Source organism: Opisthocomus hoazin, chromosome 19 (assembly GCF_030867145.1).
Source record: "Opisthocomus hoazin isolate bOpiHoa1 chromosome 19, bOpiHoa1.hap1, whole genome shotgun sequence".
Taxonomy (NCBI): Eukaryota; Metazoa; Chordata; class Aves; order Opisthocomiformes; family Opisthocomidae; genus Opisthocomus; species Opisthocomus hoazin.
The window spans coordinates 5,507,571-5,526,723 of record NC_134432.1 but is presented as its reverse complement, the minus strand read 5'-3'; the positions used below and the strand labels follow the sequence as shown (position 1 = coordinate 5,526,723).

The window sequence follows — 19,153 nt, the reverse complement described above, 5'->3', positions numbered from 1 at the left end:
CAATGGAAATATGGCGAATGTTAGATATAAACCATTAATAGGGTTTCATAGCATGAGAACGGCAAGGAGACAGAAAGTAGCATTGACCGAAATCAAGGAGACTGCTCAGTGGCGTTCCAAACTAGTGAACAAGCCTTCAAACGTCTTGCAGATACTGTAACCTTAATGAAGTTTCACCGTACCACCAAACGCGTGGCTCTGACACGAAGAAGGAATGCGTTCAGAGAGGATTTGAGTTGTCTGAGCTGGATTTGTGATTTTTTTTTTTTTTTTTAATGGATTTGGTAATGTATGACGTCAGGCTGCCCTGACTTGGTTGAGAGATGTTCAGGAGAATTGAGTTTGCCACAAATGTGGATACTTCTTGTTGTTGGGCCTAAAAGAAAGGTCACACAAGAGGTACATCTCCAGTTTAATGTTCCAGTTTTTAAGATTGAAAAGTCCCCTTAGATCTACTGAGTACAAAGATACCAGCTCTGATGTAAGAGACTTGTTCTTTACTTCAGTTGCTCTGAGAACAGATAAATGCTGCTTTCTCAAATCTCAAAGGAGAAACTGGAAGCTTTCAAATCCAGGTAGATGCTAGCCCTTGGCTGGTATTTTGGAACAATTCTGTGTTGTAATTAATCTGACTGAATTGGTACTGCCTCAAATAGTAATGAAGCCTGAACTGCGCGGTGCTGCTGTCCGTGTGAGTGTTCTTGGGAGCTGTTGCTGCCCTGTGCTTTCCCTCTGTGCCGTCAGGGCTGTTTGCTGAACGGTGAATTTTCGTTCAGAGTTACGGGGAACGAACGGAGACGGCGTTTGATGCTGATTGCTGGAGCTTTGGGTTTTACTCTTCCTTTGTCCTCCATGGGGAAATGGTATTTGGAAAGCTGTGAGCAGGTAGCATAGTTGGAATGAAAAGGAAGAGACTAGGAGGAATATCGATCAGTTGCCAGTAGCTGAAGGAAACAAACAAAAAAAAAAGTCTGAGGATTAAAAGAAGCTGAAAACCTACTTGGATAAAGGTGAGCCTGCAGGGCTCAGGTCTGTTTAAGTGGCAGTGAACAAGAGATAAAGTTATAAAGCTGCTGTTGATTGCTGCAAGAACTTTGGGTTGTGCTAGTGTGGATGTAGCACGGAGGATGGCAGGTAGGAGCAGGGGAAGACAGAACCCAAACAATGGGAGTAGCGTGAATATGCCAGATTTTTGGGTACAAAAAGGAGTTACCACTCCAGGTGGGAGAATGTCAGGCACCTGTGTCTCTTGTAGCAGATTTCTTGACCAAGTTCATTTGGATTTGGCCACTGGCTGTCATCTGGATTCAGCTACTACTTTTGCTGTGACGTTTGTCACCTGCAGTATTTAATTACTCCACAGCTATTAGAGCAAGACAGAAGTAAATAGTTACCCGCATGGAGAACTAAAAGTTCTCTTGTTGAGAAGTCCTAGTTCACTACTGATTATAACTTAACTGTTCATTGTGACCTCAGTGTGTGATTGTAAAATATTATAATTTAAATGTGATATTTTCTGTGTGCAGCTGATTATATTGGAGAGAACTGACTGTTACGGGAACATTTCCTCTCCGCGCTGCTCCAGCAGCTTTTAGCGTGTTCTGAGCCAATTGGACATGGTGGTTGGCCCTTTCAAAGGCAGGCAGCTCTCATGCCGGGCTCTCGGAAAGGAAAAATTACATGCTGAAAGGCTGGAGGGATGGGCTGTTCTCTGGAGAAAAAGGCTGCTGCATCATTACCCGCTATTACCTGGAAACTGGTTTGCTGAGAGACTTTCAGCATCGCCCTGTCCTCAGACAAGCGCTGTTCACAAAAACCCACAGACACTGCGCTGGGTGGAGTGCAGACCGGAGAAATGTGCTGTACAGTGCTTATTTTGCCCTTTTGAACAATTGTTATGGAACACTATTAAACTTCATGCTGTCCTTTATCCGGTGACTGCAGATTTCACCCCCCTAGTTTTTCACCATGTATTTTGGTGGGAAGCGCAGTGGATGGCGAGTGTAGCGATGTGTGTGTGCCTAAAAGCAGACTGTATACATTTTCTTTTACATTCGTCTGAAGCCAGGCTTTAAACTGGCCTGTAAAAGAGGAATGTTGCCTTTATTTTTGGTGCAGCAAAAGGCACAGAAATGTAATTTGTTAATTTCTTGATTAAAAGAAACTCGGGAAAGCTGAGGACGCCTGGTAGCTTTGCACTGTAGGTCAGAGATGTTTAAAATATCAAATCCCTCAGGAACTTGGAAATCAAAGCTATTAATACCATCCCCAGACTGTAGAATAAGGTCAGATGAAGTTAGTGTAATTAAGAAATTGGTTCCAATTAATTGAATTTTATTTTAGAATCTGCTTCCTTGTGGCTTCCAGACCAGCAAGGCAGACAGAGCGGTAGCTTTATTTTCCAGAGTGGTTGTGGCTGTACAGAATGTATCGTGTTTGGTTTTGCTGTGTTCTGGAGGCAGAAATCCTTGTGCGGCGATTGTCTTTAGTTGTCTGATGCTCAGGAAGACTTGCAAGTTTTTTCATTTTTAGTCAGCATTTAGCATCTGTGTGTTCAGTGTTCAGAAAAATTTGCCGTCTGCTGCTTGGGAGGAGTGAGAGCTTCAGAAGCAGTGACTGTGGTAAAGTAGAAGCTCCATTTCTTCCTTAGCTCCTGCTCCACACCACAAAAGAAATATTGGATAAATCAGTCTTTCATGTATTAGTAAATGAATTAATGACTTACAGATATTCTTTTCAGCATTTACTTACGGAGTAGAAGGGGTGTTGTCTGGAGTTTTTTATCCAAGTGTTTGGTAGTAGACTTTTGTTAAAATCTATTCTGATTCAAGGGAGAAAATCCTAAATCAGAGGCTTGCCTCCCAGCGTAAAACTCTCTGTATTCTACCCACTTACAGTTTTATATTTCGTTGGTTTGTTAGTTCTCGATCTGTTCTTTGAGCAACTCAGCATGGTCTAGACCCAGTTTGTCTCAAGTAAAGGGAAGCTATTTGGTTTTGTCATCTGGAATATTTCATATGTATATGAATATATGGATCCTAGAACACAAGAAGTCTGCCTGATTTTTGTCTTATTCCAGTATGTCTGTAATTAGTATTCTTTTTTATGTTTTTTGCTGATTGTGTGAGTCTGTGATTGTTGTTGCAGCAAATACCTTGGTCATCCATACAGATCATAAAATCAACAAAACCTCTGTTCTTTGCAGTCTTGAATAGCTGGAAGTCGAAATATTTTTGAAGCCTGGCTTTGTCAGTAATAAAACTGTGACGGAGTTGACGGACTAGTCAGTTGCCCTTAACCTGATACACCTCTTGTAGCTCGTATTTCTCTCCCTCTGGCTCTGTTTAATGCCAGTGAAATTGCTGGTGTGAATTCATGCGACCATGCTGCCCTCGTTACACCACTTGTAGGTCGTGGAGCAGAAGTTCAAGGTGTTTTGTGGTCAGATGATGTCTGTGAGCATATACAATATCAAAGCAGAAATTTGGGAAGCAATTGGGAAGAATTGGATCAGATAATTGGTGGATTAACCTTGTGTCTCTGAAACTTTCTATTAGGGTCACCCTGCTCCCTATAAAACGGTCTCGGCCCGAGCAGCCAGTCCGTCCACTATACTGCGACTTCCAGCAAGTGCCTTTCAAGATGTCTTCCAGAAATACCCTGAAACTCTTGTTAGAGTGGTACAGGTAAGCTGCGTTTTTAAGTAGAATTGGAGAGAAAAAAAAAAATCGCTCTAATTTCCAAGTTACAAAGTTGACGTTTTGAAGTTCAGCAAGCTCATCATCCTGTGCAGATATGGAACTGTTCAGTATAGCTTCTTTTGAAGATCTGGACTAGTTCTGCGGTTCTTCTTGCTCTTAGAGTCCTAGACTTAATGATCTCAGCATTAATCACACACAGGAAGGAATAATTCATACATATATACGTGTATGCATAAATACACACATTGAATCAGTGTCTGCGTGTGGTAGCCTCTCGAATCGGCCTGACCGGCGCTGTGAGCGCTTTGGTCCTGGTGGAGTGGAACGTGCTGCCAGGGGCTCTGAGTCACGGTTACGCACCAACAAGGCTTCAGACTGGCTTGCAGTATGGAAAAGACTGCTGCATATTCTGAAAAACGACTGATGTACCCTCCGAAGCTGTTTGAGGGGTGATGCTTTGCAAAATTAACAAAATTCCGACTGACATGGGAATTTCCACTTCAGAAGCAGTTGTCAGCACCTAAGGAAAGAGCTGTGCTTTGTATTAAGTTCACCTTCCCTTGCTTTGCGGGAGCTTAGACAGTTTTCAGGTGAGCTCTGCAGCTATGCCTTGTACGTGCTGCAGGTGGAAGCTGGTGCAGAGACTAGGCTGCTAACGGTTTCAGTTTGACGCGTTGTCCTGCAGGTCTAAGAGTCAAATGGATGCACGTGACCTGATCAGTCATTCTGCTCTGTCCTTTTGTTTTACTATTGCTCCTGAATCTTTTTGTCCTTGCAAACTGTTCTGCTATCTGGATGATTTATGAGTGGCACATGAACCTCCTAATACTGATGGTTGAGGAGGACAGATCATTATACCAATTTAATTTGCTCCATGAGAGCTGATACAAAAGAGAGGATGGCTTAAGAGTGGGAATAAGCTGCCAGGGCAGAGGAGGGTCGCGTGGCAGGGATGTCTTATGCTGGTTTAGAGTGTTTGCAGAGCAGTAGCACTGGCTCTGTGTGGGGAAAGCTGAAATAATGAGGGAGGAAAAATGGAAGCAAATGCATTTATCTGAAGGCATGTTTATTATTAATGTTTACAGAAAGCAAGAAGCATTATTTGGTGTTTAGAAATAAGGCTTTGGATTCTTGTGCCATCAAACGATTGTGAAGTCTTCAGTAAATCCCTTGTATCTATCTTTGCCTCAGTTTATCAACTGCTAAAAAGGCATTTCAGATTAAAGTACAGTCTGTATTTGATGGAGTGCCTTCAGGTACTCTCGTACATAACTGTGTCTAAATGAAAGAAAGAGTGTGGGAGAATACTAAACCCATTCCTGTTGCTTCTTGATTTCCTGTTTCTAGATCATCATGGTAAGGCTGCAAAGAGTGACGTTCCTCGCTTTGCACAACTACCTGGGGCTGACTACTGAGCTCTTCAATTGTGTAAGTTTGGCGTACGTTTTGTCTGCCCTTACTTTGCAGCCAGCTGTGACTTAGCACAGAGAAGTTTTCCTTTTTTCAGAAGATGGCAAAGCACGTTACATGTTAGTGTAATGATGACAGGACTGCAGAAGTGAGGTACTTGCTATAACCAGTCCACAAAATCTAGCCTACGCTGATGCCTGGGGAATGGCGGGGAGGGGGACAAGCTTAAATTCCAGAAGTCTGAAGAAGAGCATCGCTTCAGACTGGTGCGTGGGCATCGTTGTGCCCATGTATCAGTGTGTTTCAGCGGGGCCTGGTGTGTTAAGGGTACTGAGGCACTTCTGTAACGGTTCAGAGGATGATGTACCCTTGGCAGAAGAGCATCAGGTCAGGGAATACTTAAGCAAAATGGACTTACCATGGTCTGTGGACATTGGTGGGATGCACCTAGGACTGATATCATGACAAGGCCACCCTTGGTCGTCTTTGGTTGATCACCGTGACCGGGAGAAGTACCGCAGGGGCCAGTGCAGGGTCCGGTCCTGTTTAACATGTCTGAGTGTGTGGTTGATGTTTGCCTTTCCACCTTGGTGCTTGCAGCAGAGCCAAGCCATCCCGCCCATCTCTGTGGCAAGTTTAACGCCTGGAGGAGGCTCGAGCAAAGCAGTAAAAAGACAAGTGTCTAATGTGTCCGAGGAAGATCGTGGAGAAAAGTTTGAAAAAGCTGGGGAAGCACTGGAAATGGGTAATATTTCTGGAAATGTGTAGTAACTGTCCCTTGTGATGTTCTTGAATTGTTGTGCTACTCATCAGAGGATTTTTATTTGATTAGAGTAGTTAGGGATTGTCCGAAGTTGGTTTCGGGTTGGAAGTCTTTGGGTAGTCCTTAGCTTTAATAGGAAATTACTTGTTGTTAATGATATTGGGGGTGATGGGAGGGGGGAGGGAAGTGGCACCTAATATTGACTTCATAGGAGGATCTGTGGAAATTCTGTGCTCTAGGCAGTAGCAGAAGAATTCCTGGATATGCGTAGGCTTTGGGGTTGAAGTGTTGGTATGGAAGCTGAACCTAGGGAAATAGATCAAGCTGAATTTTGCCTCTGAACCTGAAATTTTTTTTTTTAATTAAATCAAAAGCAGGAAGCAGGCTTAAACAATTTTTAACATTGGTGTTTGAAAACCTTTAACACAGCCTTTAAGTTTTAAAAGTGGATAGTGAGAGGTTCTTGCTGTCAATGAAACTTATTTTGTTCGGGAGTACCGTATGTTTACATTCATGTCATTTTGTTTCTAAATTTCAGATACGTTGAAGATTTCTGGTACAGAAAACTCTGAGCCTGTTTTCAGAAGAAGCCTTTCTTCACCTCCCTACGCGGGGTCTGCAGAGGCTTCTAGTAAGTAGTGCTTGGCAAAATTGTGGGAAATAGGTAATGTGCCTAATGATATGGGGGAAGACACGTGCTCTCTGGAGCACTGGGTTAGATAATCTTCCTGTTTATGTTAGCTAATTATCTTGCAGTAGTACTGCTTCCTAACTCATTTGTCAAAAATTTATTTTCTGAAGTAACAAATGGACTATTATCCAAGAGAGCATTCCCTTGCTGTTTTTATTAGCCATGGGGAACATACAGTATTTTGGCTACTAAGAGACTTGCAAATGAAGAGCTTTATTAATTGATAGAGCTGAAACAGTGAGTTATGATGATGTGCTATCATCTGTCATGCAAAAGAAGGCACACGATTCTTGCTTGGCTGATTGTCCCAAAGAGGACATTACATGGCTTTGTTGCTTTTAGAGGAATGTTTTCTGAGTGAGTAATAAAGGTGATTTATCACTGAATGCTCTGGTGAGACGTTTATGAGGCTGAGCTGTTTTGATGCTGCAGTATTCATTTCTGTGAACTTCGGTCGTCTCCACTGTAGACATCTTCCTCTGAGCCCCTTATTTAGGTGAGCTTTATGTTCAGGGTAGAGAAACTGGAAATCCTTGGGTGAACCATAAAGGGAAGGAACCTGTCTTTCGTTAGCTGAGTACCAAACTAGCCATCCTGAGGTAGCTGTAAGGTCATGCTTAGGTCATTATGGAGATATTGTTAATAGAGAAGTTATGTAAAGTTTAATCTGGGGAATAAAGGTACCCTGGATACTTTAGATGATAAATGTATTGCTTACATCGACTATGAAATGGTTTAGGAGGTAAGAACATACTACGAGGGGTTAGAGAGTATGGAGACAAGGAGAGAGGAGGGAGACAGGCTGAGGGAGCCCTCAGTGTTGAGGGCTTTCCTCAGTGTAAGGTTTCTGATGCTGCTGTGGAGTTAAGCTGGCGGTCTGTAGAGAAGAGAAGAATGGGTAGTAGATTTCTTACATCTTGCTTCATTTTTTACAGTAGAGAGTTGATTCACTTTCTCTGCAGTTTCTACTATACAGATGTGCAATGTCCCAGTTAGTGTTTTATAACTTCCGTGCTACTGTCCATCAGGATGGATGTGGCAGAGAAGTAGGATTTTGGGTATTGATAAGTAGATCATCTTCTGGAACCAGGGAAAATATTGAAGTGACCCATGCAAGACCTGGCTTTATTTTCATATGTGTGAGGTTGTTTTGCACTACGCATTATAAAATGTGCCAGCAGACTTGATTCAGTGGTTAATTCAGTAACACAGAGTCTGAACATAGCTATTTTTCCCCCAAGTAGATAAAGTAGTTCGGTGAGATCTGCCTGTGCAGCCCTGTAAGGCTTGTAAGGTAGAATCCGCGTGTGTTCTTCGAAGGTTGATGTGGAAGGATGCCTGCATACTTAGCAGTGCATGTGTCCGTTTGTCCTTGCTTTCTCCTTTTACATGTCATAAGAGAAATGCCAGGGTACACAGAGCTTAGCAGACAGAAAATTGATTTTTACTGACAGAAGGAGCGTATCTGATTGGGTAATTATGATTTACCTCAGTTAACGGAGCTGATTTTTGCTCACTGCACTGAGGTTACAGTCACTGTGTAGCTTCCACGGAAAGTATCTTGATGACTATAATGAAAAGATCAAGATCTCACTTCAGATTCTATGCCGCTACCTTACTGCGTGTTCAGACTCCATGGGAATATTGATTATGTTTATTGTTGATTCAGAGAAAAGAGAACTGTCTGTTATTAGTCATACAGGTGCCGTTATCTCAGCATCTCTTAGATTTGCTTGGCTCATTAGAATTAACAAAAGCTGCTAAAAGTGACTTTGGGGAAAACATTTTTGCCTCACTTGCTCCTGGAGTTGGGGTGTAATTTCTTCTTCTGTTTCTTGTATAGCTGTCTAACTTGAAACATAGCCGTTGTGTAGATGAGGAAATAAGATTGTGCCAACTTAGGTTAGCCTACTTTTTAAGTATACTAATGCTTTGGAAGGGAGAAAGATGTAATTAAGTCACGTGGTGTATCTGGGCTGGTGGACAGAAGAATTAGATGAACGAAGTAAAATAATGGGTTCTTTTGTATGTGATAACTCCATCGGTTCTATTGTTCCTGGAAGTAAGTGTTCCAAACTTAATTTTTGTAAGGTGAAATAGCAGTTAGCTTTCATTGGTTGGCTTGTTGGGGATTTTTTAGCAAGAGTTAAGAGAAGCTGATGTTTCTTCTTCAAACCTGAAGCCCTGAGCCTACAGCGTACGAGCAGGAGCACGGGACCCCGCGTATGAGGGAGGGCAGGTAGCTGGGGGAGCGAGTGCTGGGCAGGAGAGCGGCAGCTGACGCGCTGCCAGGGACAGCGTCGGTCGCCGTTGTATTTTGCGGTGACGTGTACCAGCAGTGTGTGGGATACCAGCAAGCGTGTGTTCGGCAAACTGAATTGCACTCCACTCTTGAGTTTCCCACTGCCTTCTGTTCCTTTGACTCAACGGTTCTCGTTGAAGCTTGTTCTGCTGTATTCTTGCTAACTCCCATTTGAGCAACAAGACAGTTTAATTAATCACTGTGTGGGAAGCTTGTCTCTATGACCGAGATGAAGACTTCTGCTTTGGATACAAGTCTAGCAGACATAGGCTTTCACTCTTAGAATGCCTCCTCTTTTTCCTCTCTCTGATTTTTTTAATATGCAGAGCTGTGTAGAGGACGCTTTTCATGCCTACGTGCCCATGATCAGATTATTTAGGTTTAACCCAAGAAGTGTGTGTTTAGATTTAAAAAGCACTTGGTGCTTTGGGGCTTGGTAATTACGCTGACACTGTGATTTGTGGGGCAGTGTAATTGACAGGGAGTCAGATCAGCCCAGATGGAGTTCCATGCTGCTAGTTCTGCTATCCCAGCTTTTTTTGTTTATAACTAATTTAGGGTCTTTAGTGTTGCAGTGTGTATGAAACTCAGTAGCAACGACAGCTTTTTCTTGACTTTTTTTTTTTTTTTTTTTTTTTTTTTTTTTTTGGTCTTGTAGTTCATCAGCAGTTTTGCTGATGACAGTCTTTGGGTTTGTTATTTGGAGGCTGATCGTTAAATGATGTTATGACCCCAGTGGCCAATGTGAATTTACTACATGCAAAAATTTGTTCATATTTGTAGATAACATGGAAAAGAGTAATCTGAGGTAGATTTGAATCTTTGGGACAGTAGGATTCTCTCTTTGTCCTAGTTGGGGTGGAGATAGGAGCCAAGCTCCTTCAGAAATAAAATAACTGTACTTTTAAAACTAAATTTATAGACAGCTGTTCATGGAAGGGTAATATTTTCACATCATCATCTTTAACAAGGGTGTAAATATAGGGCACCTCCACTTTTCCAAAAGCGAACCTTCCAAAGATCAGGGCAATCCTGGGCAAACTGAAGTGTGTGTGTAGACAGGGGTGAATGGAAGAGGAATTAAAAATTTGAGCCCTTTCAGAATTTATTAGGTAACCAAATTCAACAGTCAGTTCTTTTCCTAAGGTCCCATCCTATTTTTGAGGAGCAGTTAGTGTTTAAAAAAGCAAAAGTTTAAGAACAACGTAGTAACAGAAGGAAAAAAGCCTAAGGGAGAAAATGTAAACTTTTATGATTACAGGTATATTTTTGAGATGTATTAGGCATAGAAATAGCATATAAATGATGATAGGTTTATTTGTTAAAGGAAACTGCAATCTCTGCATGGTTCTTAAACTCATCTGTAAGTCATCAGGTTGATTTGTGGGTATCCTGTTCAAGGTAATGACACAGGAAGGGTTTCCCCATGATGTTTGCATTATTCATTACCTCAGATAAGTTCCTGGAAGGTGGATGGGACAGCCAAGAGGCTAATGTAATCAAGGTGTATTAGAATTGGGAAGGAAAGAACGTAAGTTGTTAGTGACTTCAAATTCGTGAATGAAAGAAGTGAGACCTGGAAGGGAATTCCTCGTGTATCTCTCAGCACGTGATATGTGTGGCAAGTTTGGACAAGTTGTGAAAAAGATCTGAAATTATTTTGGGTATTGGGGGAGGGATGCTTTCCGTGGAGAGACTTTAGGAAGTTGCTGATCGTAATATTCTCCCTTAGAATGTATCGGGTACAAAAAGGTTCTTTGGTTTACTGGAGAAAAGGTTAATTGGAATCATTTCCTGGAAACCACAAGGAAAATGTCTGTTTGGTGGATTTGTCCCTTCCTGATAATCATCAGATCCAGAATGACTCTGTTTTGTCTGTCCCCAAATAATTATTGTACTCTGTACAAGAGTGGGTGTGGGAATTTTGAGACATATTTTATATACGAGCCCAACGGAGGAGATTTAAAGTTCCCATCAGATCTCCCAGGGCAAAAGGGACTAGGAAAAAAAATTGCAATATGAGGTTGCCACTTTCTAATTTATCCTCAACTTCAGAGACAAAGAAAACCCGAAAGAAATATTGCTTGACTTCGTGTGCTATTTCTGGCACACTCTAGTAACAGAGATGCCTAAAAAAAGATTTTATGTTGCTTGTAGGTAATTCCAGCGGTGGTAAGTCAGATATGGACATGGCGTACGAAAGAGCCCGAGTGCACTTTGGCTCTGAGGACGCTGCCAGCAGTCCTGTTGTGGGCAAGGTAGGTCTCCTCCTTCAGATACTCCAGCAAGTTTCTTGCATTGCCCTTCCTTATTTATCCTTATTCCTCGAGTAAAAGAAATGTTTGCTTCCTTACTTGGAGTACATGCCCTTGCTTGTTTTCATCTCTACCAGTTGTGATATTTGGTGGTCTTATGTTGGTGTGGTTTTAGCTTGACAGGGGTTTCAGTAGAGTTTGGTGACTATTCAGGCTTTTTACTGAATACCTGGAAACTCTGTGGACGTCCCCTTGGCAAGTAATGGGAAAGCATTGCTACAACTGCTTGATTTTGGGTAGATGAGCTTCCTCTGACTCATTAAGAGGATTATTTGGAAAGGTGAATTTGTCCGACCATGCTTGATTTGTAAGAACTACTTTGCGGAAAGGAATTAAAAACCTGTGAACTTACTGAGGGTTCCAGTCATGATTCTGTTTTTCTAGTCTGCTTTTTACAAAGGCTGGCCTGGAAGTTAAGAGCACAAAAATGCTCCTGAATTACAGAACTTCAGCCCAAAATCTGAAGAGAAACTGTGGCTCAGTGTGACCTTGACAGACATTTTATCTTTTCCTCCATCTTTGTATATGGTGTTGATCAGGTTTTAGTTCTATCAAGCTGACAACTACCCAGTTTGTGAAAAGTCTCTTGTTCTTTGCTTTTGCAAGCTGCGATGAGTAACTTTCTTTGACTTGAGTGTCAAGCTTTGCAGAAAAACACAAGGCTAATGAAGTTAGCAACCTGTTGCTTTTTTGGAAAGGTAGCCTTTCTTTTTTCAGGCCACCAGTTGTGGTGGGTAGAGAGCACAGATGATACGGCAAGTTCTTGCTGGGTGGGTGCCAACTCTTAACATCTCAACTGATCCTTGTTGCGTGTCTGTTCTTTGCAGTCGATATTGAAGAAGACTGTGACGGTGACAGAAACTCCTTCAGCAGTTTTCCATTATAGCGCTGTGCAAGATTCCTGTAATAGCAAACATATTGATGCCATCGTCGAAGCGGCAAAGAAAAACCTTTCAACCTTGATGAAACTTGATGTAAGTTATTGCAGGAAAAATTTGATTTGTTTTCATTTTTCATCTCATTCTGCCAGGCACTAAAAAGTAAATTGTCTCCCTAGTACATTGTAGACTAGCTGAATGTTTTGTGCTCTAGTGTGCTGAAGCTATTAGCAGGACTGAAATAAATCTGAATTATTCTGCCGTTTGAAAAGAGCAGACTGAAATGTACTGCATGAATCTGTTCTCACTGCGTAGAGATTTATCCATGTGAGAAGTAAACATGCAATTTCTGCCACTGTGTGATTTCATGCTCTCGCATGCTGCGTGAAGAAGTTATGTAGAGGCGTTCCGGTGATTGCTGAATCTCGTAATCCTGTTGGCATAGCATCTGAGTGCCCCGTTTGATTTTTGGAATTGAGTCCCTGTATTTGGCCAATGGCTCTGAGCGCATTTCGCAGCGGAGTGGCTGTGCCATGCCCGTTCCAAGTCCAAGGCTTGGTGCCCTGGCAGTCGTCGTTGCTGAGCTCAGCCCCTGCGTACTGCCTTCATATTGTAAGAAGGAATGAAAATGTTTGTTTTCATCATTCCTATGATTCCAGCTGCATTTCGGTACAGAGGTGCATCTGGTCATGGAGCTAATCAGACAATTTGGGAAGACTGTGCAGCTGTCTGAGTCGGTCACAGATATCCTAGTTTTATTACAGCACGTTATTTCAACAGCTCAGGTCTATTTGCTGCTGCCGGAGGCCTGGGCGCAGCTGCTGCAGCCGCCGCCTCTGCCTTAAGAGCGCTCACCGAGTGACACTTGCTAGAACCTAAAAGATTTTACTTTTGGATTTTAACATTCCCTGCTGACTTCCAAATATTTCCCTTGCAACTTCAAAACCTTGGTCACGATCTTTTAGCTGCCAGTCCTGAGGCTCGAGATGCAGGCTGTACGTTGTCGCGGGTTTGACTAAGGGGTGCAGGACTGTCTGTTAGTCTGCTGGAGAGTGAACTGTCTTGTTACGATAATCTGGAGTTTTTTCAGGTATTTACATGCTCATGAAAAGGCTACAGACTATTTTAGAAGAAATTCTTGTTACAGATGAAATAAAGTGGGACTAGGTACTTTCATCTGTTCTGTTCAGCCTTCTGTTCTTGATAGGACTGGCCTCGGGTGCTGCTTGGGGCACAAGTGTGTGTCCAGTACACAGCTGATGTCTTCCTTTTTAGACCTATTGGATCATGAGCAAAAATGATCACTGAAGCTACCGATTACAGCACTTTTTTTCAATATCTAGGATAAACTCCTTGGTAATTAACAAGTAAACAGATTAGAGTTGAAGTTAATTGGAACAGTACCCTGAAAATGCAGCATCTAATAGGCAGTCTTTGCAACATGAGATCTGAATAGTAATGAAAGAAGGTAGACTTTTCAAGTTTTGATATTAGAGCAACTCAGTTTTTCAGAAGCAAATAAGAATGCGATGGAATGTGGCCCAAAGCTAGAGATCTCATTTAAAGGTCAATGTTAATTTTTTCTGTGCAGGATGGCAGAAGTTGATTCTTCTACAGGCAATGGAAGAAAAATCTTCCTGTGTTTGAAATATTTATGTTCAATACTACTTACCTAAAGGAAGAAAATGGATTCTCTAAGTAGTTATCCTCTTAAAAAAATAAAAATAACAAAAAAAAAAAAAAAAAAAGAGCTCCTATCCTTTATTTCTTAACTGGCTGGAGGCATTTTAAGATGTCATTTTCCAGAGCAGCAAATCATTGTAAATAAAATCAAGATGTTCTGATGACAGATGGTGGTGGTTTGGTTTTTGGCTGTTTGGTAGGGTTTGTTTTATTTTTTTTTTTTTTCCAGTGAGACTGTAAGAGAGACAGGAGGGGATAAGTTAGCATAGGAGAGAGACAGTGTTATTTCAAATGACCCTTAGGTATCTGACTTCAGAATTAAGATCTTTTTTTTTTTCTTTTGTTCTGAATAACTTGAATTCCTTGCGTCTCTGTCATGAATGGTTTTCAATCTCGTACAACTTTTACATGTTTTCAGCTTTATCCGCAGTTATGATCTCAGAGTTAAACAGTGTTGCAGGGCGTATGTTCTGCATGAGTTACAAGGTTCCTTCATTTGACAGAAAAATTACTTGTCTGTCCCAGTTAATTACTGCTTTTGTTGATTGTTTATCAGTGGTTTGTGCTTTCTCTTTTGCATCATAAACATCTGCTAATTTATACAGAGAAAGCAACTTGCTGTGAAATGGATTTTGTAGTGCTAGTGACTTCTAGAAGCCCGTGGCTGGAGGAGCCCGGAGGGGGTCAGTGCCAGGCTGTTTAGCTCAAACCTTGTCACTGCGCAGGGCTGAATTTGGGTTTGCTGGTCTGGCCCGTTCAAGAGAGAAGGTACTGGACAGCATGGAGCTTGTCTGTGATCTTGTTTGTCAACTCCTTTGTTGCTTACTCGACTTACAGAAAAGTCGGGTTTCAAGGACTGCTTGGAGGTCATTCAGTCTCTTTTCATGCCCAAGGCGGAATCAAATATTGCTAAGTCATTTCTGGCAGGTTTTTGTCTAAGCTGTTCTTAAAGATCTCCAATGATGAGGACTTTGCAGCTTTGTGTGCTATCTATTTGAATACTGAAGTAGTCTTAGACATGAAGAAAATCTTTGCAACAATTTTTTGTTAGAGCTAATGCAGCCAAAAAAAGCCGTTGATAAGTAGAGCTCATTAGGGAGCTTGTATTCCCTTACTGTGAGATACTTTCATAGTTAAAACTCTGTCTTTAAGGGTAGGTAATCCTATACAACCATAAATGCATAAATATAGAAAAAAAATTGTAGAAATTAGTTGAGTTGATATTGCTGAACCGAAATATTTTGACAGGTGCTTGTCAGGTTCTTTGCATTGGATATGTTCCAATGAAACAGATTGTTTTAAATAAAACTTTTTTGATGAAAATCTGTTCCTTTTATCAGCTGTAGGTGTAAAGAGTAATTCTGATTATTTCACTTGCTCTATTTTTTTTAACTGAAAATGAGAAGAGAAAAACCTGGCATAATAATTACAGTGATAGAATGTTTACATCTCTGCTACGTTGTTTTCCTGCTGCAAGAAGGTTAACGACCATGGGCAGATTCTGCTAGGCTGCTTGTGCCGAGTTGTGTCTTACTGCGCACGCAGCTCTCTTGCTTTCAGTGGTTCTGCCTCTGTGGCGAGGTCCTGGGCGCAGCAGTGTCTGGCTCTGCCTTGCAGAGGTTAAGCAAGAGGTCACCAAGCTGAGTGGTATGGTTGATACAGCAGAAGGACGGGATGCCATCCAGAGGGACCTGGACAAGCTGGAGAGGTGGGCCTGTGTGAACCTCATGAGGTTCAACAAGGCCAAGTGCAAGGTCCTACACCTGGGTCGGGGTAATCCCTGGTACCAGTACAGGCTGGGGGACGAAAGGATCGAGAGCAGCCCTGCTGAGAGGGACTTGGGGGTACTGATAGATGAAAGGCTGGACACGAGCCGGCAATGTGCGCTGGCAGCCCAGAGGGCCAACCGTGTCCTGGGCTGCATCAGGAGAAGCGTGGCCAGCAGGTCGAGAGAGGTGACTCTGCCCCTCTACTCTGCTCTGGTGAGACCTCACCTGGAGTCCTGTGTTCAGCTCTGGAGCCCTCAGCACAAGAAGGACATGGACCTGTTGGAGTGGGTCCACAGGAGGGCTACAAAAATGATCCGAGGGCTGGAGCACCTTTGCTATGAGGACAGGCTGAGAGAGTTGGGCTTTTTCAGCCTGGAGAAGAGAAGGCTGCGGGGAGACCTGACTGCAGCCTTTCAGTACTTAAAGGGAGCTGATAGGAAAGCTGGGGACAATCTTTTTAGTAGAGACAGCAGTGACAGGACGAGGGGTAATGGTTTTAAACTAAAACAGGGTAGGTTTAGGCTGGATAAAAGGAAGAAATTCTTTATAGTGAGGGTGGTGAAACACTGGAACGGGTTGCCCAGAGAGGTAGTGGAGGCCCCATCCCTGGAAACATTCAAGGCCAGGTTGGACAGGGCTCTGAGCACCCTGATCTAGTTAGCGGTGTCCCTGCTCGCTGCGGGGGGGTTGGACTGGATGACCTCGAGGGGTCCCTTCCGACCCAAAACTTTCTATGATTCTGTGATTTCTAAGCTGTGACAGCTGCACTGTCACTCTTTAGCACAAAGCAAGAATCATGTCGTTGAGCCTATGTTTTTGCCCCTGCCCATTCGGATGATGATGATAACATTTTGAGCTTTTGAAGATGAAAGTTTTGCCGAAGAAAAGGTGGTCTGAAGCCTTAGGGTTTAATACTGTCTGCGTGTGGGACACCAAATTGTGTTGGCAGCTCTTTGACATGAAAGCAAGTTCTTTCCACACCTGGTGCCTCTCTGCGTTGTGTACTCGGGATTATGGTGGTGAGCAGCTTCGGAGCTGGGAGGAAAACTGATCAGCTGATGCACTTAACCGGGTCAGCTCTTTGCCATTGCAAGGGTTTGAGGTTGAGTCCGAACCAAGGGCAGGCTGTTGGGAAGACCCTCCCTCCACGTGCTCTTTAGTCAGGAGGAAAATTCCACCTCTCCTGTGCATCGATGGTTGGACTTCATGATCTTAGAGGTCTTTTCCAACCTATGATTCTGTGATCTACGTGTGCACGCACACGAGAATTCATAGCTTTGGGGAGCTTTTGGTCTACAGTGTGTGTGGAAATCTGCTGTGCATGCACAGCACAGCTGAGCGCTGTGACCAGGGAAGGGCTGTGATAAAGCAAGTGGTAGATCACCTTGTCCAGTTCCTTCGTGGTGTAGTCAGTCTCTGCTGGTTTCACCTTCCTTTGAAAATATCTTCATATTTCATGATTTTCATGCCAGTTAATATAGGTCTCTTTTTGTTATAGACCCTTAAAAGAGTCTGGGGTCAAAATTGACAAATGTAAAATCCTTAAGAATCTAAGTCCAATCAGTTGAAACTAATTAAATGTTTTTTGTTCTGGAAGAAGTGTTTGTCGGGTAGAGAAATATAAAAATCGTGCACCATATTTTTAAGAGATTCAAGTACTTACAACATTCTCTTTAGTAATTGTTATTCTTATTTGCTTTATTTCAATGCTTCCCCACATTCTTGGATCTTCACATGTGCACCGGCGAGTAAATTATACCCCCTGTCCCCTTCTTCTCCAGGATCCTTTGCTGCTGAATGGCAAAGTGACGTTGCATCAGGTTACTGCTGGGACGGTGCTATCCAGGCAAGGCGATCAGGTGAGTGCACATCATCTAGAGCAGAGAGAATGTGAGTTTGGCTCGGTCTTTGCCCCCCACCAGAAAGTATTTATACATGTTGGTGATGATAAATAAAAAAATCCCTCCCTGAGCCCTATCAAGCCTTCTCTTCTCGAGATGAAACAATCCCTCTCTCGCCCTTTCTGCGCACACGAGTAGCAGTGTGGCCAGAGTGGAGATCTGGCAGCTGTCTGTTTCCAGCTCTTGTGTAGCTTCCCGCGGAGGTGTGGGAGAATCTTGCCTCCGTCCTTCCCGCGGAGGTGTGGGAGAATCTTGCCTCCGTCCTTCCTGCGGAGGTGCGGAGACCGGGCAGCCCCTCCTCATGCCCCGCACTGCAGGCTTGCAATGATGTTACGCAGTTGCAGTATTTTTTTTTTCCCCCTCATACAACAGAAATCCAGTATTATTTGTTTATAGCGAAGTGTATTTAGGATAAAACGAGATTCATTAATAATAATACTGTGTAAATAGACAAGCTTGTGCAAAGCAGATGAGGGGCAGCTCCAGTTAGGGTGCTGCTGCGTTCTGCTCTGCTGAACTGCAGTGCCCCTCATCATGCTGCTGCCATTACCCCGTTATCTCCATTCGCAGTTCTGTTATTTCTTGAGATCTTACAGATGCAGCCTTCATTTTTCATAACCATCCAAAGAGAAACACATTTTTCAGTAATGTGGCTGCTTAGTTTTAAATATTCATAACCTGCTTTTAATAATTCACTATTGTGTCTTATCACCTAATTGTTCAAAAACTGTAGGGAGCTTTCTGGAAAACAGATCGGTCGTGATCGTATTGTCACCCTGACAATTGCTTTTAAAATCTTTGGAGATTTTATTGAGCTCTGTTTCCATTTTCTCCAGGATGTTAATGTTTGCTTTGTGGTCTCGGGGATGCTTCACGTGTACCAGCGGAAGATAGACTCGGAGGAGGACACCTGTCTGTTCATTACCCATCCAGGAGAACTCGTAGGCCAGCTCGCTGTCCTGACTGGGGAACCGCTGATTTTCACCATCAAGGCCAATCGAGACTGCAGCTTCCTGTCTATTTCCAAGTCCCATTTCTATGAGTGAGTTCTGCCATGAAAACATGGATTGATTTTTTTATTGTTGTTATTATTTTTTAATTTTTATGGTCGTTTTGAACCGTGGTCCCATGGGGAGTGGTGGATGTATGTGTGGCGTAGTACTGCTACAATACATCCGGTAGCAAACCAGATAGCTCATGTGAGGGTTTTAAGTGCCCAGCTGAGCTCTGACCCATCTATCGGATGGCTTTATCCCCAGCAAGAGGTAATGCAGGGAACATGGTAACATTAAATGGTGATATCTCCTTTATTCCAGGTTTATAGAGCACTTAAGCCAATGAGGTGTGATTTATGACTGAAGACTCATGCACTTCACAATCCAACTAAGAAAGTCTGGCCAGAGCCTGTGCTTTGCTGGGTTAAGTGGTTCTTTGCCAGGCCCTCTCTCTTAGATTCATTGTTCCTATTTGCTGGAGAACCACCCCAGTTCTGTTTCCAAACACAGCCTGGGCTGCTGGATGGGTTATGAATGGTTGGTCATGGTGTGATTGTAGGTTTTCAGTGCTCACAAATAGAACAGGTCAAAGAATAGTGCCCCTGTGCAAGACAGGTTCTGCTCTGGACCGTGGAAGTGTTACACAACTTGTGACTTAATGCTTGAAGGGTCATATAGGTATTGCTTAATTACAAACCACGTGCCCAAACCCAATATGAAGACTCTGGTTAGCCTCATTGTCCAA

General features: G+C 42.8%; 1 protein-coding gene across 4 annotated transcripts in view; it reads left to right on the top strand.

Annotated features, from left to right (window-relative positions):
• PNPLA7 (patatin like domain 7, lysophospholipase) overlaps positions 1-19,153 on the top strand; it is a 126,733-nt gene that overhangs the window by 11,684 nt on the left and 95,896 nt on the right. For all 4 annotated transcript variants that reach the window (XM_075439388.1, XM_075439387.1, XM_075439386.1 and 1 more), the window contains exons 10-17: positions 3,558-3,686; positions 5,049-5,129; positions 5,712-5,856; positions 6,413-6,505; positions 11,025-11,125; positions 12,010-12,156; positions 17,294-17,371; positions 18,250-18,455. In XM_075439388.1, coding sequence (XP_075295503.1) covers positions 3,558-3,686; positions 5,049-5,129; positions 5,712-5,856; positions 6,413-6,505; positions 11,025-11,125; positions 12,010-12,156; positions 17,294-17,371; positions 18,250-18,455 — 980 coding nt within the window. The remainder of the gene's footprint in view (positions 1-3,557; positions 3,687-5,048; positions 5,130-5,711; positions 5,857-6,412; positions 6,506-11,024; positions 11,126-12,009; positions 12,157-17,293; positions 17,372-18,249; positions 18,456-19,153) is intronic.